Below are 23,703 nucleotides of genomic sequence, written 5' to 3' on the forward strand. Positions count from 1 at the left end.
GGGTAGTACTAAGCGCAGCAAATATCGATACACAAACCTCTTTACCTCACTTCTGCACTTCTATCGAATTACATAGTTAATCTGCCTATCCGTTTACAACCAAGCATGCATCGTCCAGTCAAAGGACATGCACCGACCGCAAGTGTGAATTCACTAAATTCCGTCATCCATGATTTCTCAATCGAGAAGAAAAGAGAGAGACGCCTACGGACACTTGCGCTCGACGCACGCTTTACCTTGTTCCTGGTACTCGCGCTGTGATATCCACATCTGTTGGAACGTACCCTAGAACGACACCGGCATGAAATGACCGAGAGGAGAGGTGCGACGAACACGTGTGAACACAGTGTGTGTGACATCCTTACTAATGATGCCAGAATGGACCCGCCTATCCACGAACTAAATCGTCTCTCGATTGTGCTGTTGTTCGAAATGACTTTCAACCGCATGCTCTGAAAGAACAACACAAATTACCATGAGCGCAACGCGTCACACGTTGCTAGACAGAGAACGAGCGGAATGCGCTAGAGGCAAGAAGTCTGTTTGTGGTGATTGACTACATGACAACACAACAACACTACAATAGTTCTGATGCTCACACTGTTTACTGATGTAGTGTTGAGTATCAAAATAGCTGCTAAATTGGTAGCACCTCAAGTCCCAAAATATAATCATTTTTGGTCCAATGAAATTATATATACTTATAGTGTACAGTACCCTACAAGGCTGTCAAGTGTGTTGTAATTAAAACACTGAACAGAATTATCCTCAATCTTCTGTCCGTTTGTACATAAACGTAGTGGCCCATCAAAAAAAAATTAATTTTAAGCCATGCTGACAGTAAACTCTTAACAAAGTATAAAACCATGTAGACAATGTAATTGCTGTACATTGACATCTATGTTAAACTGTGCAAAAGAATAACCATTATCATGTGTCTGTCTGTGTGTCTGCCTGTCTGTCTGCATTGTATCTACCCCCAAATTTACTAAACGTTCCCAGACTCCTCTCATGACCTTACACCTGTCCAGTTCCCATATATCACTCACAATCCCACACAAGTCTGGGAAGAAGACTATGCAATGCACAGCTGAATCGTTGCAATCCTAGATTTCGGTCCCCCTTTCAATCACCCCCTCACTGCTCCTTCCTTCTTTCATCTATACCTCTCTCACACAACAAACAGTAAAAGCACGGTAAATGTAAAAAGCGCCCTAATTAGATCACGCCCACAGATCAAAAACCTCTCCAGCACAATATAATCAGGAGAAAGTTGGGCTAGCACAAAAGGCTCCTGAAGCCAGGTTAGGTTACCTGGTAGTCGCTGAAACACTGACATGGAACACCAACTGAAGGGTGGACGCTCTAAGTCCTGCTTGAAATCTCAGTAACTGATGATCTAAATCACAGTCAGTAGTCATTGCCTCCTCCATCAAAGAGCAAGTACTTATTTGGACCTCTCAGTCAAGAGGCGTAATTGTGTGAGAGTTGCCCAAGGAAATTATGCCTGGGCTCATCCTGGACTGATATTGTGGTAAACAAGGTATTACATGTTTTATCACAATCAAGCTACAGATGACATAGACACACACACACACACACACACACACACACACACACACACACACACACACACACACACACACACACACACACACACACACACACACACACACACCAGACACACACACACACACACACACACACACACACACCAGACACACACACACACACACACACACACACACACACACACACACACACACACACACACCAGACAGACACACACACACACACACACACACACACACACACACACACACACACACACACACACACACACACACCTCCAAATTTCCTACGTTAACGTTAGAACTACAGCTAATAAAATAAGTTTCTAAACATACGAGAACTAGATTATAGCTCAGCCTTATACATATGGTATTTACAGTCTCTCCCAACGAAGTCTGTAAAAACAGACACTTTGAGAAAGAGTTAAGACTGGACTGAAAATAACATGGTACAGTACAGACATTCTGTGCACACAAGCACACACCTCTTTCATGTCTACATTAAAAATGACAACAAACAATTGACTTTCATGAACATGCATTTAAAATTTGCTTTATTTGTTTAAAACCACAGTATCAAACCATTACAACAACAACAACAAAAAACTAAATATACAACATACTGTAATAATTTATAGCAACCACAAGTCAACACTGTCTAGCTAATACCAAACTGCTTCCTTTCTCTAATAAAAATTCTTATGGTTGAAACACCTAGCCATTACCATATATCCTCACCAAGAAGCCTTCAAGGAAAAGCCGTTATGAGAGGTTACCAAGAGTTTGATTGAAACGTCATGCAACTGTAAAGGCATGCCCTTATAATCAAAGTAGCCTCAAATCTCGAAACATTCTCATTGCGCTACATCTGAGCATGTGTAACTAGCCTAAAGGGACTGCTGTATCAGACTCTTGGAAAGATGCATTTAAAAGTCTCACAAAATGTTCATTCATAGAATGTAAACTGTCACCTACAAGAGAAAGACTAGGAGTTGTACAATGGTTTAGAAACACCTGATCATCAGTAGCAAGATGAAGAGTGACATATAGGATTAACAAATGACAAAGACAGTATGGAAGATTATAGAATGAATTGACCATAAGTGGAAAACTGGTGGAATTGTACATTTGATACATTCCTTGTGTTGGTTCCGAGTAACAATGTGTAGGCAATGCAGTTGCAGTATTCCCACATCCATGAGGATGTGCCTCATACCTCAACATGTAAGAGCAGTACTATAACGGCATGCCCTTCTAACAATCTATTTAAGGTACGGCAACCCCACACATCAGGACTGCAACACATAACCCATGACTCACAGGTGGTGTTCTCATTGTCAACTCTCGTGTGATTCTGTCAGTAAATCCTGGTAGAAGCGAGTTGCCTCCACACAGTAAGACACAACTGTAAATACCCTACATATTACGACAACAATCAGAATAACAGAAAAAGCATCATTGAATATAGTCAAGTAGCATACAGATCTGATGTCAACATCACACATTCCTGCACTGGTTGTTGCAACTTGTGGAATCCCAAGAAGACCACCACCATGCACACCCTATAAAACATAACAGAATGATATATTCACACTTGGGTTTGACCAGCATTTCCTTATAGTACTTTGTTTTGTTATCCAAAGACTGAACAAAGCCAAGTAAAGAGAGTTAAGAATGCAAGTATAGTTATTGCCATGATTGGAAAAAAATCACATAAATGGAAGGTGAAAAAAAGCAGTCAGAGTGTTCATCAATCAACTGAGTATGTATCCTTTCAAGTTTTTCAGTAATCAAAACATAATCACTAGCCTAGCAATAATGCAGCAAACATTGGATTAGTCAATCTAGCAAAGATATCCTTGGCAATGCAGTTGGTAGAACGTGTGGATATTGTGATGCTGCAACTCTAACTGGTACTTGTTGACAAGACACAACAGCCAAACAATCTGACAAGCTATGCTATTTCTGGCATGTGAAACAATCAGGGTGCCAATCAGTAAACAACTGAAAACTCCATATTAGACCATGTTTATTGAAAGACACAATGAACTAAGTAGAAACAGACACAGCTTACAGCACGACCACAAGAGCAGCAGTAATAGAAATAAACACTTACAGTACATACAGGTTCTATTTATCTGTGAAAACACTAACGTAGCACACACAACATCAGGGGCCTGGAAAGAGTGGCCTAAGAAGAGATCATCCCCGCATCAACGTACCAATTCACCCTGGCTGGACAAGCATCCAAATTGCAGTCAAAGAAGTGAGAAGAAACAGAAACCCTTTACCGTGACTAGCTACAATGTACGTGATATTTATGACTCAAAACATCATTTAGAATGGGACTGCCAAAGTAGCGACTGACATATTCTAATACACCATTGATAGCTGACCTTAGCAAACTTATCATACTAAAGCTATTTGCACATGATAGTCATCTCAAGTCAATTAAGAATTAATCAGCAAATTAATTGTGCAATAAGATATGATCACAAAATCATACAATATTCTTCCACACACCAACAAGTTCCTCTAGAATATTTAGCAAGCTATTTTGGCCTTCCAGAATGCAAAGATAAAATCTATAGAAAGAATCAAAAACCCATCATAAAACCTAAGCTATAATTTTGAACACCAACACTAAATTGACTATATAAATAACAACAAAGAGGATTCTTAACTGTGTAAGAACTTGTAGCAATCACTTGTATCGTTAGAAGCTAATACCTAGACTGTTACAGTACCTTTAAGTTGATTCCTGTTGCATTAAAGAGTCCTTCTGTGAGTTTAAATCTTTCTGTACCAAAGCTAGTGTTATAGCCATCGGGGAAATAGTATGGCAAAGTGGGCATGCTTGTCATACTGCAAGACAATAAAAACACAAATAGTAACAATAACAAAAACCATTCACTCAACTTTACATTATCATATAACACTCACATTCACATCATGCACCTTCAAAGCAATAAGAAATGGCTCTAGTAAGGCTACCATTACCAAACGTCACTAATCTATGAAAACATGTACCCAAATTTAACTTCTGATGAACAGCTGAGCATGCAGCAAAGCATCACCACCTGTTATCCATGTGACTACACAAGGTCAACATTCATAATGTCAATCTGATGTGTCTGAAACCAAACCTACCCAAATTTTGGCAAACCTTTTAAATTAATTTAAGCAAAGTCAGCAGTCATGCTGTCTTTGGAAGAGATGATGTGCTGTTCAAGAATTACCAGGCACAAAATAAATATATAGGTAATTGTAAATAGATCTCTCGTAACACTTTTAGAAGGAAATGCAGCATTATCACCTGTTATGACATTTTGTCAAATGACCATGAGTAAACATTCAGGGTGATCCTAGTCACCTAAAAAGAAATTCTCTATGGAATCAATCCTATGAAAAGAAACTCACCATTCAGTTTGTTAATTTCTATAAGTGTGCCAATCATGCAGCCCAAATTCTTTAGTAATAAGATTAAACCTGTAGTGATGTATCATATGCACACACACACACACACACACACACACACACACACACACACACACACACACACACACACACACACTGGACAAATGGGAATTTAAAACCCTTCTTTTCCGAAATTGGCACTTTTGTCATAGAACAGGTTCTCCATGCACAGAAAGCAGAGCCCAGCACTAACAATCCACCTAGAGCTGGGTCATATACTTGCAGAGGCATTGACCATGGTGTAACTTTGTCATCTGCAATTCAAGTGCAGATGAAGTTTTGGAATGGTATCGCCAGAATCAGTAATTTTGTTCACTCGAATCTAGGTCAGGTACTCATCATATTCCTGAATCAAAAGAGGCAATTGTGTTTGAGTTCCTTGCCCATGGGAATTATGCCGTGCTCATCCCAGACTTACAGCTGTGACCCAAAAATCCTGGATGTTTCCATTCCACGATTCCTAATGCAACTCTAACAATTCAGCTACAGATACTGCACAGTGTGAGTATGCGTCTCCGTGTGTGCTTGCACACACACACACACACACACACACACACACACACACACACACACACACACACACACACACACACACACTGGACAACTTGGACAAAAGTTGAGCCCTTCGTGTTGTTCGATAGCAACCGTAAGGTGAGTTGAGAAGATAGCTCCCCTGTCTGCAGATATGGCCTCCAAGCGCTATGTGGAGGCTTAGGGCCAGTGGTAAAATTCACCTGAAGCTTGGCCAAAGTCATCCAGGGGCACTGCATGACGCAGCTCTGAGACTGGACTCCAAGGCCCACAAGTACTGTACCTGCCTCCTGCAAGACGTTACCGCCATGCCAGCAATCTAGTCCCCAGTCAATGACCAGGTAGTCATTTTATACTCCTGAGTTGAGAGAGGCAATTGCGTACGAGTTCCTTGCCTAAAGAAATTACACCTGTGCCCACCCGTACCTAAACCTGCGACCCAAAGGTCCTGGATGTTGCGTTCTGTAAATGCAACTCTCTAACTAATTGAGCTACAAATGCTACACACACACACACACACACACACACACACACACACACACACACACACACACACACACACACTACACACACACACACACAAATTCTAATTAGGAATTAATACATAACATAAATGACCTGTCATCGAATGGACCATCAGCAACTTGGCAAACCGAGCACTTAAAATCATGAACAACTTCCTGAAACACCACAATAGTGTATATGACTAAGTATAAAACTCCAATATAAAACTTAAAAGTGTACACTTGTCCTACCTTCACCATGTAGTAATGATATGAATCAGTCACTTCAGGCACTTTCTTTCTTGTAAAGACAGCAGGACTGTTCTCGGCAACAAGTTCCTAACAGACGTAAAGCAGATAAGAGATCATTTAAGCACTCACTAAGATCAAGCAGATACAAAGTGACTTGGTTGTTAATTAATGCGTTCAAATAACAGTCCTTCGTGCAATGAAACCCTGCATATCCAACTTCTGCAAAGCATTAAGTTAAAATGACATCACTCTACCTCAGCTTAAAACTAAAGATACTTAAATTGCAACAAACTGTACAGCAAGATTTTATCGAGTAATTACATCAAACATGCATGTGATTAATATCAATTAGCAACAATTTTCAATTATCTTATTGAATACATAAAAACATATGTGGCAACTGTAGCGTACAAGCACAAGCGATTGTGTCCCTACAGCTTATTGTTTCTATTCCCAATCAATAAAAAACAAGATACAGCTGTTTCAAAGTCAGTAAGGTGAAGAAAGTCATTCAACTGAATTCCTAATATAAAACACATTTTGCCATGACATGAATAAAACACGAAATAACCAGAGGAAATGACGTTGCATGTGCATGTTAGCAAATGGCCGCATACAAGCATTTGGCTTGCTACATACTGTATATACTGTTTCAACAAGACAGTTACATGAACAGTAACAATGTAACCAACTAAAGAAGGCACTGTGCCACCTGTTCTTGTCTGTGCAAAACCCTGTTTCCAGGCTTTGGACTAACATTCAGACAAACTAACTTTCTAACTGTTCAGTCAACACAGTAACTTCGATAATCACCCATTACATACATTGCAGCTGTACTGTTGCAACTTAATTAGGCTCATTGACAACATTCGTGTTCTAATTAAATTAAGCTATAAGTTATAAGTTATAAGCTATAGACACCCATTACAACCCATTTTCACAGTTCTTGCAGTAAACAGTTCATCGGATTAGTAGCTGCTCATATTTAAAATTGGTAACCAATAATCCTTACTGTCCACACTATGCATTGACTTTACAACTGCTACGCAGCATGACATTCAAACAGTTTAGACACCAATAAAGAATTGATGTGAACCACATTTCTGTGATACAACTAACTGTCAGATAAGCAAGTTCGGGAAAGAAACGAATGTTTCAGAAACAAGAGTTCAGAGAGCACATAACTCGTGCACACATAAAAACCATAGTAGACCTGGGGTTTAGCAAAGTTTTATGCTATAGGACCACTGCTGATTCTTTGCTGTTCACTCACTTCCGAGCCTAACTTAGTAAACTGTAGGAAAGGGGGTAACCAAACAAGAGAAAACCTAGCAGGTCTCTGACAGAGATCTAAGGTGATATCTGTGCATGCTGTAAACTGTTTGTGACACCAGAAACTGAACAAGAGTGCATGCAAAGCTTGTGCCTGTAATCATGCAGCAGCAATAGTATACCCAGAGTAGAGTACTTTGAATGATTGTCTATATATATGCCATTATAACAGACACTCATGGATTTCCTAGCTGACTGCAATGTTTCTAAACTACACGCTGTTTGCTAGCTTAACCCTTCCCATAATGTTCCAAAAATCCGACCAACATAGTAACATCCACAATCCCAAGGCCATGGACTGGTAAAATGATTAGGCTGGCTGTGTCTGATTATTCTGAGTTGTCTACGTCGACATGTCTCCATAGACAATAGCCTGGCCAAAAACATTTGCAGTAGCAAGAAAAGTGCCGCCAAACAGTTTTTGTAAAAAAAACAAGGCTGTAACATGTCTATTGGCTACCAAGAATCACAGTTGTGCATAAAGCCTTATATGCTAACGCACGCCCGAACCTCTTTCAGAACTCAAGTTTTGTCGTCGCTTGAGTTTTTGTCAGTACTGAAGTGTATGGACCTCCATTTTTGCAATTACTACTCGGATCTGACATCTACATCTTAGATATGACAATTTTCATGTGGATCTCAACAACAAAAACTACCTCAGAACTGATTACTTACCCTTAGTACAGACACATAAGGTAAACACAAACAAAGTAAATTCAGTCTGTAGATAGAGTTAAGGCTGAGAGCAAATCCAAGAAAGTGACTGACCTTGTTCGCAACTAGATACGATGGTATGACATCTATCTTTCGTTCTGCAAAGAGAGATCTAATACAAACAATGTATGACTACAAGAATAATGTTAGGTATGCACACTAACTCGCTGAAACACTAACACATGCACGCACACACGTACACGCACACACGTACACACACACACACACACACACACACACACACACACACAAACACATACACACACACACACACACACACACACACACACACACACACACACACACACACACACACACACACACACACACCTGGCCTGTGAAGTCAGAAACTCTCCAGCCAATGGAGACCTAACTATGGCTAAACAGAAAGCAATCATTAAACAGTGTCATGAGGTCGCGCGCGCGCGCGCGCGTGTGTGTGTGTGTGTGTGTGTGTGTGTGTGTGTGTGTGCGTGCGTGTGTGTGTTGCATTATGACATAATACCATTGACTCAATGAAATGATACACTGACACAACGTATAAACTAATACAATTGGTGATTGCCAAACATTTCATGGTAATTGCAATAGGTACAAAGACACCTTCTGCCTTGCCTGTTTGTGTCAAGAACAATCTGACAATTTTGGTTACCTGTATTTCTACACTGTACTGTTTCCATCATCTATTACCAAATAATCATCTTTTCACCAATATTTTATTCAAGTATCAAAATTTTCACTATATGCACCAAACGCTATCTTCTATCTGCAAAGCTTGCAAAATAATACAATAAGACAAGAAATTAGAATTGCAAAAAAGAAAGTTGAACTTTTTGATAGTGACGCATAGTCACTATCTAAGAATGGCTGAAGGTGTAAATACATAAACTCGTTTATGCCCCTTTACTAAATTGGCTCAGCACTTCTGCAAAAAAACGAATAGCATTACTGATGTCTTCTGCTTTACTTCACTATGTGTGCCAAGCTTCAATCTCTAAAACTGTTTGGTTTATTTTTAAATGTATTTGCAATATACGGCAATTTCGTCTGACTGACTAATTAACCTTCTTCAGACGAGTTTCTCATTCTGTACGCTTTCTCTGACTGAACTGGTTACGTTAATTGTTTCAAACCATCCTCGGCCGAATTTTTCTTATTTTTGCAATTGGTTTCGAAAATACAACTATCATATATATATATATATATATTTTTTTTTTTTTTTTTTTTATATAATAAATTTTTTATTTTTACTTTTACATTTAAACAGAACTAACTACCAAATTCTACACTACGCTACGGTGGGTATATCCCAACTATCAATGTCCTGTACTTCAAGTTGAATTCTTCTGAACAACATCCTTGCATTGTATTTCCACAACTGTACCGAAAGTTGTTGCGTCAAATTCTGGAAAGCTTGATGGAATCGAATTCCGCTGACAGCTGAAGTTTTAGATGCAATAGCTTTTAACGTTTTAATGCTGAACGGAGACCAGAAACCCAATGTTTCCAATACCAAGGGGTAAAAAAGACCACCTGTTGCCAGAACGTTTGCTTCGTGACGTGTGTCCTTCTGTTCTTCACCTGCTTCAGCTGCTGCCCCAGCCCTTACTGCTGCTTTTGTCACGTACAATGGCTGCAATGAGTTTCTGACTGTTATGTCGAAATAAGCTGGTTTGCCCTCTAAAAAGTCAGGATGAAAAACATCACCTGGACGACTTTCGTCACTACCACTGCATCTCACTTCCTTTACCACGTCTTTATTCTCAACTAATAACGCCTGGAAAATGACTTCTGCCAATGCGTTGTGTCTTCTGGTGCGTTCTGGACCTGTACCACAGCTGATGAGGTGATCTCCAAAAGGATCGATGTGTTGACGACAAGTGCACAGGATCGAAGTTGGAGGAGAGGGAAACATCTTAATCCCTAACCAGAGCCGTATAGAAATGACAAACTCATGAGAAAGCATGGAAAGGCCGAGATTAGGGTTTGGTATTGCCCTCAACCACGCTCCCGCATGGGGTGTACTGATGGAATATAAACGAGCTCTGTCTCTCAAGCTGGCATTGTTCAATAAACAATTGAATAAATCAGCATCGAGTTTTGATTGAATTTGTCGTTGAGTCGAGTTGTTGAAATCTAGAAGCAAATGACTGTGTTCGTTTTTCAGAAAGGAACAACTCTGAAGATAACTTTCAGATTCTTCCAATAGCAGTGAAGTCGGAACGTGTACGTTTGTTGAGGCCAGAGAATTACAAGCTTTCCTAAGGAAATCTTGGATATATATATATATATATATATATATATATATATATATATATATATATATATATATATATACACACGATTCTGGTAATTAGGCGGTGCAATGTGTCCTCCGCCATTTTGGAAGCAGCACTGCGTGTGCTCCAGTATTTGGCACTAGAAGGCACGTCTGCTGACACTTACAGTCTCTTCTCTTGTTGTCAGACATCTCCAAAACGTTTATGATGAGACATGCGAGCAGTTGGCAAACTTGTCTACAGATGCTGCAACAATTAATTAAGATAACGAAGAAAGTGCGACTATAGTCTCTCTGCTGCGACCGCGGTAGGCCTAAACAGGAAAATGCGCTCAGCGACTACAAATTATCCAGGACGCTAAACTTAAAACTGAATGCAACCGACAAAAGTGCACTTCGTAAGTTCTCAAAGATGTAGATTGGACTTCTTATGGTAACATCTGAGCGCTTGTGTAATTAGATCTAGCGACCTAGCAGATCAAGCACCCCATTAGAGCACCCCTGTGAGTATCAAGTGCACTCACCATACATTATTGGGAAGTATTAGGAGCAACGTCTACCACAGTGGTTCCACTCAGTGATGAAATGCCCATTCTTTGTAGTTTGGGTTCATTCTAGGGCATGTACCCTGTAAGCTGCATGCACCTAGTACAGTTCATGCAAAAAGTGAATGAACAAGATACAAAAACATTAAATTAAAAAGCGATGGCAACAAATCAACAACAAGCAAACAAACAAGTGTGAATGGTTCAATACTGCACCAATTGAGAGTACCATAAATACTTCACCATTGCAGAAAATTGTCATGCAGTGTAAGTTAGTCATGGTGTACCCTGCATTCGGTTCAGTATTGAACCATCCACACTTGATTGTTCACTTTTTGCTGATTTGTGTAGCCATTCCTACTAAAATACATTTTTAGTGTTTCTTGTATCTTTGTTGTCAAGATGTACAAAATAAAGTCACAAATAACACTTCTGCATAAATTCCCTTTGCTGTCTTCTTGCCATAAATTAAAAAATGGATCAAAAATGTCGACACAATATAATGCATGGGAATCCAGTAGCAGCTAGAGCCAGATCTCATAGTACCAAGAAAAACAAAGTTTGCATACTACAACTAAGTGTTTATTAAACGATTTGCAGACGTTCTGAAATCATCTGATTCACATTGCAATGTTCAATGCCCATTCAGTATATTTCGCAAATGAATTGAGTAACATATGCGAGAACGAAGAGTCTCATTTAGTCCACCCACCCGCCTTTTTCACTTAGCTTGACCTCCTCCTGCATGTACATCCATCTAAATTTTTGCTTGCCTGTCTGCCCCTCCGTTGACCAACCCAACTATTTATCTATCTGTCTGTCTGTGTCTGCATTTAGCTGTCCATCTGTGCACCAAACACAACAACATATGTTCCATCACACATTTTCAGACTTGTTAACAGATAACAGGTCACAAGTAAGATGAAACTGACCTTGTTGCAGTGCATATCCATCATGTACAGGAACAGCAGCAGTTTGATCAGCTCCCGAGTCAATAATCAGCCCGGTGGTACGACCGTTGGCAAATCTCAATACAGTCAAAGAAGACAGCAACAAAGAAACATTGCAATAACACAAACTCTCAAAGAACATGCACACACGTCAAGTCAGTGCAATCGAATGATACGCTGTCAGCACGGCCGATTTACACAAGAAGAAAGCTGGTACATTGTATTGTTCAAACATCATTTCAGTCAGTTTCTCTCTTTTGGCTCGAGTGTTCCACTAACAAACAAAATAAAAATTAAAGATATTGTTTCAGAATACAAATCGACTACAGAAAGATCTAAGTACATGGACAAAGAGGGATTATAGATGTACAATAAAATATCACTAATTGTGAAACAATTCAAGTCAATGGTAATTTTTTCCAGGCATGGGCTGTTGTAATGCAGTGATGCAACTGTACCAGTACCAGGAATTTTGAAACAGCAGCCAGGGCAGCGATATGGAAAATGGGATTTTTATGGAAGAAAATCCGTTCTTAATAAGTGCCTGAGCCGGTTCTTAGGAAACTCTGGAAATTAGCAGATTGACTTGAGTACCACAGAGTAGACAAGTGGGAGGCTCATCTTGTAACGTCCCCGTAGTCCTTCGACACCCACGAGTGCAACCAGACATGACTGCCCTTCTACATTTCTTGTCATGCATTTCTATAGAAGTTTCTTCTTTAATCCACAGTGTAAGACCGCTGCCTGATTACTAAACCTGTATGTACACTGTAGTATAGTAACGCACATTACTAATACAGACTTGGAATATCGATCACCTTTGGACCACGTTGAATCATACACCACAATCTTGATTCTCATTAGTGGCCCGCGGGCTGTAAATGAGAACAGTTTCCAAAAAATTGCCAAATGGATGGCCACTGTTTCGGAAATCCCCAGTAAAATGTGGTAGGCAAGCTTAAGTAGACAACCTGCTATGTACTGTATTGCTGCAATAAGAATAATTAAATAAGGAATTTGTAATACACGTTCTCATCGATTGCAACAAAACAAGAAAGCAGTAATTAATTATAATAGAGCTGATTTGCATACACAACTTTGCTTACCGCTGATTCAGAGAATAAAACAGGATGTTCGCTGGCCTCACTGTAAAAATGCTTCTGATACACGTGATCAATTAAAAGCTTTATAATATCCCAATCTTCAACTAAACAAAAGCAGACAAAACTACCATTTCACACTAGCTACACAGATACACACACACACACACACACACACACACACACACACACACACACACACACACACACACACACACACACACACACACACACACACACACAGACACAGACACAGACACACAGACACACAGACACACAGACACGCACACAGACATGCACACGCACACGCACACACACACGCACACACACACACACACACACACACACACACACACAGACACACACACACAGACACACACACACAGACACACACACACACACACACACACACACACACACACACACACACACACACACACACACACACACACACACCTAAATCCTAAAAATCCTAAATGTCAGGAGCTGCCTCTCAGAGGTCACGCCCCCAGCTGTTAAACTGGGCCCTGTGTGCTACTCAGGGAACTCTGGTCCTGTGCTAGCAAACTCCTGGAGCCGGGCCAGGCACTCGCAGGAGCACCGACTTGTGAAGCCAACTGTGGTGTGAGCACCCGAAGTCTCACCACCCCAGTGACTGATGTCACGTCACAGCCGATGGCCGCTTAGGACGCCAGTCAATGACCAGGTACTCATTTATACTCCTGAGTCGAGAAAAGCAAATGTGTGTTAGTTTCTTGCTTAAGGAAATTATGCCATAGCTCGCCATCACTGTGACTTGAACTTGCGACCCTTTAAGGTCCCGGATGTAAACACTCCATAAGATGACTCTCTAACCAACTGAGCTATCGCACCACACACACACACACACACACACACACACACACACACACACACACTCACACACAACACACACACACACACACACACACACACACACACAGACAGACAGACAGACAGACAGACACAGACAGACAGACAGACAGACAGACAGACAGACAGACAGACAGACAGACAGACAGACAGACACACACACACACACACAAACACACACAATGTCATATTGAATAAATATCCATCAAGCAAGAGTATGCAAACTGCTTACTCATTCCATCTTTCACTGGGTTGATCAATTCCTTTCCTACATGAGGAACTCGCAAAGAATTTGTACCGATAAAATACTTGTGGCCTGTTGACTCTATAAATCACAACCATCACATATATTGTATACTGCAACTTCAATCTGTCAAATGTAAAGCCAAGAAGCAAAAGATCTAACTCTTGTTTAAAACCCAGATTTCACAGCTAAGGGTGTTGGTCATGAGTCATATTAACCAAGATATGTAGTAAACGTGTACTATTACCTGCTTCAAAATCAGGCAACAATTTGTTCTACAACTAAATCTGTGTGTGTGTGTGTGTGTGTGTGTGTGTGTGTGTGTGTGTGTGTGTGTGTGTGTGTGTGTGTGTGTGTGTGTGTGTGTGTGTTAGGTGTGTGACACAGGTCAGTATATGTAAAAAGTATGCAAGGGATCAAGTCACATTAAAACATATTAGGAGATGTTAGACAGACTTGCACTATGCACTTCTTACATCAGATGTACTGTGCATGCCAAAAAGATATCATGCTGCATTGATTAAGTAGAGTAACAAAACATGATGAGATACCCAATGTTAGATGATGTTCAAACAGCTAATCTAATATAAAAGCAGCAAAACGTGCTACATGTCCATACCAAATTATGTCATTTATTACTCATATGTACACACAGAAAAAGGAGCTGGACATGACAGAATACATCAATGTACAGTGGATCCGATGCTTGATTGTTTTATTAATTAGTTGTCTATGCAGTGAGCCCCTGGTCGGTTTGCATATGAAAAAATTCATCAGATTACGATAACTCATCAGAACTTAAAAGTTTCGTGCTGTCATAGGGTAAGCAATGGGCAGTCTGTGCAATTGAAATCATGATAGCTTCTTCAGGGTCTTTGTAATCAAAGCATTAACATATCCATCTTGTCTATGTTACCGTACCTGCTTATACAGTTGACCAGTTTGCTGTTGCTGACGTTTACACATTACTATTAGAGGAACTACACGATACTAAATTCACTCCACTTTTCATCCACTTTTCATTTCTGGGGTAAATTGGTTGCCATTCCAAGTTCAAGGCTTTCTAAGTTTTGCAGGTAAATTTTTTGTTGCACAGGGGCATATTTGACTGTTGAAGTTGTGGAATGCTATTTCAGAGAAGCAATGCTATGATTCTTTGTTGTTTAATTACATATCTTGTCAGTCATAAGCACAACAAATGGTCACCACTAAGGAACTCTGAAAGAATATACCACATCAACAAATGATTTTCGAATACATAAAGCAAGAACATGTTTACACACATGGTTCCTACAAGGCTGGTCAATTGCTACAAAACGATGCAACTCTCTTGTGTAAGTATAATTGTGTCCCTGACAAAATACCTAACCCCATCCAATCACTGCCACATGAGCAGTAAAATTAACTGAGAAAAAATAATGGTTTGCATGTAACAGCTATGTTAATTAATGTAGATGTAGATTAATGTCCTTTTAAAAATTTCTTTCAACCACACATCAGGATAAAAGTTGATCACAACTATGATCTAGCAAAGCAGTACACACTGAAAGTATGCAGTGCAGGTGAGTACTGTAACAACTTGCATAACTTGAGCAAACACTGACTAACACTTTCTCAAAGATTTTGATAGAAACAAAGTAAATGCCTGACTATACATGTATATGTAAACATTTGTCATTGCAGTAGATAAATAACTTCATTACCTTCAGCAACAGCTTCTTCATTTGTTTCCATAGGTTGTGCATCTGCCGACTCTGAGTTACGAATAACTCCAACAGTTGTAGGAATGTCAACCTAGACAAAGTCAAAACAATCAGTCCTTATGGCAATACAAAATAATTCAAATTATAAAACATATTTCATTGACAAGCAACAGTCCTGCAGATACAGAGAGCGACAGATAAACAACAACAAAAAAGGATGACAGCAAACCAAGTCAGCACAACAGCAGCAGAGGCCAACAAAAAGGAGTAGAAACTATTCAACTTGTGTTTGAACATTTCAGCAGGCAGAGGCAGCAAGATCAAAACTTCCTAGTCTAGATAGATCAAACCAAAATCGACCCAAAACTGGCCAAATCTCTCAATGCTGCCGCTCAACATTGTACCTCATATTTCCCCTAGTGCAGAGCCAACATTACAGAACGATTAGTAACCAGAATAACTGAATTCAAAAACAGTTCACATCATATTATGTACATGCAGCTAATTAATGGCTCATCACAGTTCCTTGATCTTTTAGAACTTGCTTGTCCTATTAAACCCAACTATTAGGTTTCATAAACAAACACAAACAACCCTGAGTGATCCAGAGATAGTCCAGTTGGCAAATAGGCAAGAAGACAACCGACAAGCAGACAGGAACAGATAAACAGAAAGACAAACGAGGGAGTGCATGAGCTCGAGAAGTGTATAGTGTACGTACCTTTGGAGTATCCTCTCCTGCATAGCCTGCTCTCAGAGTGTAAGAGCCAATGTCAAACACAAGAGCACCCACCTCGTCTAAATCATATCTTGCTAAACTACGGGCTTCTGGATAATCAAAAAATGACTTACCGCCGCCATAAACGCCTCCACTCATCGCATACGCAAGGTTGAAATATACTAAAATAGATCCCGTATGTGAGTTTGAGTTTGTAGTAGCTGTCGTTCTGAGCAAGTTAGGCGTGCTTCTTTCAACGGCATATTCGACAATCAAACCACTGTGTAATGTACGTAAGTGATTCCGTTATCTAGTGTCTTACATTGTAGTTGAGGTGCCTAGAAATCTAGTAAACCAAAAAGAAAATCCTCATTTTAGTTTGGAATGGCTGTATTAACTTCATTACAAATACCCTTCTATAGCTAGAAAAAGATAACGGAGTGAAGAGAGTGAGTGTGACGCTGGCCCAATTTGGGTTTCGGATAGTACAGACAGACTGTGTAGTGACGTAAGACCCTCGTGGGTCACTAGATTCTTTTGTTAGCTTATTGCCATGTATTAGTTTAATTTATGAAAATATATATTATCGAGTCAGACAAACAGACAGACAGAGAAAGGTGTTTGAGACTATCCTGACCATCTGCATGCCAAATTGCTCGATCCTGTCTGCTTATGTCACAGCATCTTTCTCTATCTTCTGCTGATGAGTCATGATCAGGAAGACCAAACCCTTGATAATATTCTTGGACCATTTGACGTTATGCTCAGTTTAAATATAGGTTTAGAAATGTAACAGCAATGCAATCATGAAGGTCTTCTGGCTCTCAGACGAAAAACAGATCCTTTGGCAACTTGGACCAGATGTTTGTTCGATGAACGCCTGCTGACATGGGATCTTTGAGGACCCAATCGACTCTTTTTTTATGCTTTTATGTAGTAAAAGCATTGAACTCTATTCTCAGCTTGCTAGTGATTATTGTCGTAGTTGTCATTGTTGGCGATATCCTACCTTTGACAGGCAGACAGACAGACAGACAGACAGACAAACAAACAGATAGACAAACAACCAGGCCCTACTGACTTGGGTAGTATTTAGTTGCTTTGCTTAGATGGTGTATAATTCAATGTTTGAAAATATATGTATTGACAGACAGAAAAACAGACGGACAGACAGAAACGTAGATTAGCTATTGCTTTGGTGCTATAGTTCATTTATGAAAATATATGTATTGACGGACGGACAGACGGACAGAGAGACATGCAACATATGAAGAGGAAACTGCAATATAATATGCAACTTTCTTGTTGTGCTGCATGTCTCTTATGTTGAGCTGTAAATTAGGGATAAGCGTCAATCAAGCAATGAACATGCAGGATGTGGAGGGTTACTCTATATTTACTTGTGGGTTGAATTTTTGTAGCCATTTGGTATTTTCATTATTTGTGTGTCTCTTTCTACATTCGTTACATTCATTTTTGCTGCACAGTTGTATCAATAACATTTTTATGTATTTCTAATTAGTTTTTTTATTCAAAGGAATTTTTTAAATTAATTAGAATTGTTAATATTTGGTTATAGTGAGATTAAATTTGAGATGGGAACACGAGCATCATCTGTCTCCCTTCGATGGCTATGGGCTCGTACGAGTAGTGGTCAACCTGGTGGCATCTCTCAACCGAGACGGCTCGACTTGGCTCTTCTTCCTCGACAACTATTGAAAGCAGGAAGTGCTGGTGTTGCATGTGGCCTCGTTATTAGATGTTACAGAAAACAGCCCAAAGAGAGCAAAAGAATTATGTACTATAGTTTGGCATCGGCGGCTGCTTCCACAGTGATAGGAGGCGTATATGCTGTGGCAGCAAGACGACACAATACAGCATCGTTTATTTACTCGTTTCCCTTGTCAGCTGGTGTTAGTGCTGCTGTGGTGACTGCTGTGTTTCTCAGTTGTCGAACTGTTTTGTGTCATCGTGAAGTCATTGCTGATGTCACAGAAAGATGGAACGTTTCTTCCTACTTTCATTTGTCATATCGATTGAGTGTTGCCTCGGGTGTGGTGACTGGATTTTTTGTGTCTGCATTTACATTTCAAAGAGCGAGAGATGTGCTCTTTACATGTATGCTTGGTGGCTGCTTGGGGATCGTAGGACAGCTCAGTTATGATGCCATCAATGCTTGGAGACGAAAAAAGGCAATGGAATTGTATTACCAAGATGGTGTTGAATCTGTCAATCTTGTAGCTAGTGAGTGTGTAGACAGTGATGTTGCTGTTCGAGATGATGAAACTGGGGGACGAGTGTGGGGTCAGTCGATTGTCAAGATGGCAGAGAGCAAGTCATATGCAGGGCAACTGAGAGAGAAAATTTGTAAGCTGGAAGATGCAATACAAGTGGAACAGGATGTCATAGATGAATTATGCAGCAGAATAGATCAACAGACTGATTTTTTGGAGTATCAGACTACTGGAGAATAATTAGGTTAGCATTTTCATCACAAATGCATGATGTGTAATTATTATCTAGCAATTATATCGAAATAGTAAGTCCTGCCCAGAACTATAGTTCGTTGCAGATGCAATTGATCTTATTAAATCCTTATAAGTATTACCATATATAAATCAACAAATGCTATTTTTGTATGTTCTCCCGATTACAGAATTATTAGTTAAATCTTCAAATTGATGGGATGTCTTGGAACTACCATTACAAAAGTGCTGGTTAGGCAACCTCCCAGATTTTCAGTACTTGTTCCAGGACGTAGCGTGGCGTCTAGAAATGGGGGCTAAATTTCCAGATGCTACGGGGCATGCCTATTTATTTGGGCACGCACCATTTTTATTGGCTTCTAATTGACTGATACAGTAGAATCAGTGGCAGATCCAGACTGGAAAAAGGGTGGTGTATATACTAAATACAGCTTTGGTCATCACACGTACATTAGTATTTACAGTCCACGATTCTTATGACCACGCCTACAAATGATGGGGCCATAGCCCTGTCTAACCGACGCCACACTACGCCCTGCTTGTTCTCCCTGGAAACTATGCTCTATGGCTCTTTTAGAGGATACAAACTCAGATTGGTGAGGAACTTGTCGTCCAAGCCTTTTATAAGAGGCAGTTGCAAATGATATGCATCCACACATTCTATTTGCAATCAACGTGAGCAAAGTTCAAGTGCTTACATCGCACATTGTGTTTTCAGCTATTTATCTATCAATTAACTACCACTACCTCATCTTCAGATAGATTGATAAGTTTACAGCATTTGGCCTTTAAAGATGGCATATTGTAACTTTTGCAACATGGAGTCATTACTATAAATTTGGGATCTCCAGTCTCCGTGACTTTTCTATATTTGGCCGTTAATCTCATTGATTCGTACAACAATAGATAGGAATTGACTGACTAGAAATACATAACTCGTTCAATACAAAAGATTAATAATTAGTAGTACAGCTGAACAGTTCACACTGTTTGTTAATACCATATCCTCCGACTACTACTAGACAATTTTTTGTTGTAGTGCAAACTCCATGCCGAAAACGAGCGGTCATCATATCAGGGAGAGGCAACCACTTATTATGGAACCGCATGTCCAACACCTCAGCTTTCTTTACAGAAGGCCCATTAGGCAACTTTCCTCCTGTAGCAATAAGTTTTCCACAAAGAGGAGCGACAGTAGCTCCAGCATTGGTTAGAGATTGAACTTCATTCCAACGCTTTCCATTGAGGGGCAACTGAATAATGTTTGTTAGTACAGAGTGCTGACTTTTGGCATTTCTCGTGCGTCCTCCAGCTGCATACAAGTATTGTCAAAATGAAATGCCGAGGCAAGGTAACAGACAGATGGGATATCCGGCAATGGCTGCCAGCAGCCATTCCTTTTCAGATCATATACATACGCTAAGCTGTTGTCGCGTTTGCTATTTTCCCCACCCAGTATGTAGATATGATCATTATCATCAGCAGTTAGGGAAACGCTCATGTCATTTTTCATAGAAATTGGTACGTCAGTAACAAAGTGCCAATCGTTCTCATTCCAGCTGTAGATTTTCTTGTCAGCTCCCTCTACGACGTACACATAGCAATTATTCTGTGAGCTGAATACATTTCTGATCTGACCATGATCACTTCTGTAACACTGCCATGTCTCGACACCAGGAGCTAGCGTATATAGTTCTCTCCGGCCCCAGAAGCTGACAACAATAGTACCATTGCAAGATGTCACACAGTTGAGTGCAAACGATCGGTTCGGTGGTAAAGTTGGTAAACATTTCCAAACAAATGTATCAACATCCTACGAACAATTAATAAGTAAACTTTAGTAATTTTGGTATTTATGGTAACGTTTTAGCAAGAAATTCTACCTCAGTCTTTCCGGCTCTTTTCATCAGTTCACAACGATATGCTGTTAACATCAAATTCTTCCCTGGAATTTTATCCCTCAGCAGACAATTCTCCTTCACAAGCTGCTGAGTATCCAATGGTTGCTCGTCTGATACACCTACGCAAGAAGAGTATGACATGTGCTGAAATCTGTTATGCCACAAAAATATGTGCAACTAGTAGAGCACTAAATATTGATAAATATAGATTGACAGACAACTCAACAGAATTTATTGCTTTGATTACTTTGTCTTACCAGCTGCAACCAACAGTCGAGTCCCGATGTCATGCAGACCTTCTGTTTGCTTCAGGAACGAGCGAATTGTACACCATCTTCCCATGACTTTTTTATCATTGTGTGCATCACCAATTGCCTTGCACTCCTAGTCGGTGTCTTGCAACATGTAATGTTTTCCAATTCCTCGACACTAATAGTATTATGATCGAGCAGTTTCTGTGCTAGATGTTCGACATTAGCATATGTAAGGCGTTTTATAAGGAGGGAAGTGTTAGGTCGAAGAATGGTTTCAGCAGTCTGCTGAACGCTTGCTTGGTCAGAAAGCACTGGTGTCTGAGAAAAGCTGGATGTGGTAGAAGTATTTTTTTCTTGTAAAATAATTTCAGTGCTTTTACTTCCTAGATGCACACAAAAACACAAAATGACAATGGTTATTGTATACCTAAAAACAAGTCTATCCCAAATCTTAGGACAGTCTCTTATGGTTGCATACTGATTATCTACATCTGTCTCAATTCATGTACTACATGTACAATATACATACACACACACACACACACACACACACACACACACACACACACACACACACACACACACACACACACACACACACACACACACGACAAACAAAAGGGCAGGAAATATGCAGCGGACAAAGAAGTCAATGACAAATGTACAGTCGCATAGCCATCCAGCAATGATTCTCAACATTACAAATAGAGACAGTAATTGTTACAATCTACAGCTTACCATCATCTTGTCGTTTTGCCATTTCAGTACATTGACTTGGTCCTGAAACTGCTTTAGGGTCATCCGTGAGATCCCTTTGCATTTCAATGGTGTCATCATTCACAAACTTTGACCACAATTCCAGCCACATTGCAAACAGTTTAGCAACAATCAAAGACCAACTCAACCTTGGAACAATATGCTTCACTATGAGAACCCCTATGGTAGAAGCCAAGTGCACGAACAAAGTGTTGCCGTGTTCCTCATCACCTCTGTCTTTAGCTAAACAAAACCCAGACATTGCTACTGAGTGTAAAAAATTACAGCAATTATTTTGTTTATAATGCAATATTTTTATTATTAATCATTAGAGCGTATCTACTTTTGATTGCTGTTTATATAATGCTTCAGCATCACACATTAACCATTAATATTTACACAATGCAAAGTATATTCTATATTTATATTAACATAAAATTAATATAATTAATTATTACACTTTCATATTTAATTTTTGATTTATTAACTAATGATCCACTGATAACATGGCAACGCTCACACCGACATACACACTACAAGTTGCCAGTATTAGATAACAAAAATTTACCTTTTGGAAATACTTTGTCAACGGTTTTTTGCGCCATAATCACAATAGTTGGTAGCATTGTGTCGTTTTCACTTTGTAGTACGACATCATGATGATGATTTATTGTCCTTTCAACAGAACTTGTACTGGGAATATACGTCAGTAATTGTTCTCGAAAGCAGATAACTGGTAGACAGGAGAAAAGTAGGACATAATACGTAGTATGCATTCTTGAACCCAATTACTGCTGATGCCAGCACCAAAATGGAATCATACCTATAAAAACCATACGTACATACAGTCTAGACTAATTGAAAATTGCTTGAAATTAAATATCTCGCCTACACAATTAGAGGCTATGGGTTACTTCGTAATTGGAGTGACTCTTGCAAGCATCACAGTAGTATGTCTCTAAACATATGCTACCAAAACTGTGGCATAACATTATAGTGGAGCCTCGGCACAGACGCAGATTGCAGTCGGATGTCATGGCAGCGCATTCGAAACTGCAATCCACACTAGATCGGGGCGAGGCTAATTATAATCACAAATCTAATTGCCGTACCAGGCAGTGAACAATCATTCTAGATTGTAAGTCCCCATTATAATATTTAGGGACTACAAGCAATACCATAGAACCAGAGTTTGTCCACGAATCCTCGTACATACGGTGAGAATGGCGGTTTGGTACATGCTAAGTATGTTTAGATTGTAACTTGACGTTTCCAGTATGGCGATTTCACTTTTACGTACCAGCGATAAGACTTATACTATCCTGATCCTCACAGTTCTGTTTGCTTCGACCAAACTTCCAGTCTAATTAATACGGAAAAGCTCTTGATGAGCGTACCTAGGTAGGCTAATGTAAACATATAGTAATTAGTCGTTTGGCGGCCTCTTTGAGGGTCAGAGCTAAAGCGTGGGTACACAAAGGTGTGAGGATGTTTTGG

General features: G+C 39.8%; 5 protein-coding genes across 5 annotated transcripts; 1 reads left to right on the forward strand and 4 right to left on the reverse strand.

Annotated features, from left to right (window-relative positions):
• Window positions 1–30: 30 nt before the first annotated feature.
• LOC134180997 (actin-like protein 6A) lies at window positions 31–16,974 on the reverse strand. Its single transcript, XM_062648182.1, has 16 exons — window positions 16,944–16,974; window positions 16,813–16,889; window positions 16,092–16,182; window positions 14,377–14,469; window positions 13,260–13,360; window positions 12,330–12,427; window positions 12,136–12,230; window positions 8,711–8,759; window positions 8,435–8,492; window positions 6,335–6,421; window positions 6,198–6,259; window positions 4,319–4,436; window positions 3,053–3,133; window positions 2,892–2,987; window positions 366–452; window positions 31–285 (listed from the first exon to the last, which is right to left on the reverse strand). Exons 1-16 carry the CDS (start codon window positions 16,966–16,968, stop codon window positions 205–207), a joined length of 1,299 nt encoding a protein of 432 aa, XP_062504166.1. The 5' UTR covers window positions 16,969–16,974; the 3' UTR covers window positions 31–204.
• LOC134181267 (uncharacterized) lies at window positions 8,879–10,618 on the reverse strand. Its single transcript, XM_062648510.1, has one exon. It carries the CDS (start codon window positions 10,344–10,346, stop codon window positions 9,669–9,671), a length of 678 nt encoding a protein of 225 aa, XP_062504494.1. The 5' UTR covers window positions 10,347–10,618; the 3' UTR covers window positions 8,879–9,668.
• A 39-nt stretch (window positions 16,975–17,013) lies between the features above and the next one.
• Window positions 17,014–19,431, forward strand: LOC134181390 (uncharacterized). The gene is made up of 2 exons (XM_062648660.1): window positions 17,014–17,098; window positions 18,389–19,431. The coding sequence occupies exon 2, from the start codon at window positions 18,405–18,407 to the stop codon at window positions 19,281–19,283; it is 879 nt and encodes a 292-aa protein (XP_062504644.1). The 5' UTR covers window positions 17,014–17,098; window positions 18,389–18,404; the 3' UTR covers window positions 19,284–19,431.
• A 771-nt stretch (window positions 19,432–20,202) lies between these two features.
• Window positions 20,203–21,816, reverse strand: LOC134181350 (uncharacterized). Its single transcript, XM_062648615.1, has 3 exons — window positions 21,454–21,816; window positions 21,179–21,315; window positions 20,203–21,108 (listed from the first exon to the last, which is right to left on the reverse strand). Exons 1-3 carry the CDS (start codon window positions 21,536–21,538, stop codon window positions 20,563–20,565), a joined length of 768 nt encoding a protein of 255 aa, XP_062504599.1. The 5' UTR covers window positions 21,539–21,816; the 3' UTR covers window positions 20,203–20,562.
• A 361-nt stretch (window positions 21,817–22,177) lies between these two features.
• On the reverse strand, window positions 22,178–23,026 carry LOC134180752 (uncharacterized). The gene is made up of 2 exons (XM_062647937.1): window positions 22,775–23,026; window positions 22,178–22,449 (listed from the first exon to the last, which is right to left on the reverse strand). Exons 1-2 carry the CDS (start codon window positions 22,980–22,982, stop codon window positions 22,178–22,180), a joined length of 480 nt encoding a protein of 159 aa, XP_062503921.1. The 5' UTR covers window positions 22,983–23,026.
• Between the last annotated feature and the right edge of the window lie 677 nt (window positions 23,027–23,703).

The sequence above is a fragment of the Corticium candelabrum genome, chromosome 6 (assembly GCF_963422355.1).
Source record: "Corticium candelabrum chromosome 6, ooCorCand1.1, whole genome shotgun sequence".
NCBI lineage: Eukaryota > Metazoa > Porifera > Homoscleromorpha > Homosclerophorida > Plakinidae > Corticium > Corticium candelabrum.

Excerpts from the sequence above, each read along its gene's own strand:
- LOC134181267 (XM_062648510.1), bottom strand. The coding sequence starts at position 10,346 with ATGCTTTCTCATGAGTTTGTCATTTCTATACGGCTCTGGTTAGGGATT.
- LOC134180997 (XM_062648182.1), bottom strand. The coding sequence starts at position 16,968 with ATGAGTGGAGGCGTTTATGGCGGCG. Across the intron at positions 14,470-16,091 it reads TGAAGAAGCTGTTGCTGAAG|AGTCAACAGGCCACAAGTAT; the intron begins GTAATGAAGTTA and ends TGTGATTTATAG. Across the intron at positions 12,428-13,259 it reads TTTTATTCTCTGAATCAGCG|TGGAACACTCGAGCCAAAAG; the intron begins GTAAGCAAAGTT and ends TTTGTTTGTTAG.
- LOC134181390 (XM_062648660.1), top strand. The coding sequence starts at position 18,405 with ATGGGAACACGAGCATCATCTGTCTCCCTTCGATGGCTATGGGCTCGT.
- LOC134181350 (XM_062648615.1), bottom strand. The coding sequence starts at position 21,538 with ATGGGAAGATGGTGTACAATTCGCTCGTTCCTGAAGCAAACAGAAGGT. Across the intron at positions 21,316-21,453 it reads TCGACTGTTGGTTGCAGCTG|GTGTATCAGACGAGCAACCA; the intron begins GTAAGACAAAGT and ends CTTCTTGCGTAG. Across the intron at positions 21,109-21,178 it reads AAAGAGCCGGAAAGACTGAG|GATGTTGATACATTTGTTTG; the intron begins GTAGAATTTCTT and ends AATTGTTCGTAG.
- LOC134180752 (XM_062647937.1), bottom strand. The coding sequence starts at position 22,982 with ATGCATACTACGTATTATGTCCTACTTTTCTCCTGTCTACCAGTTATC. Across the intron at positions 22,450-22,774 it reads TGACAAAGTATTTCCAAAAG|CTAAAGACAGAGGTGATGAG; the intron begins GTAAATTTTTGT and ends GGTTTTGTTTAG.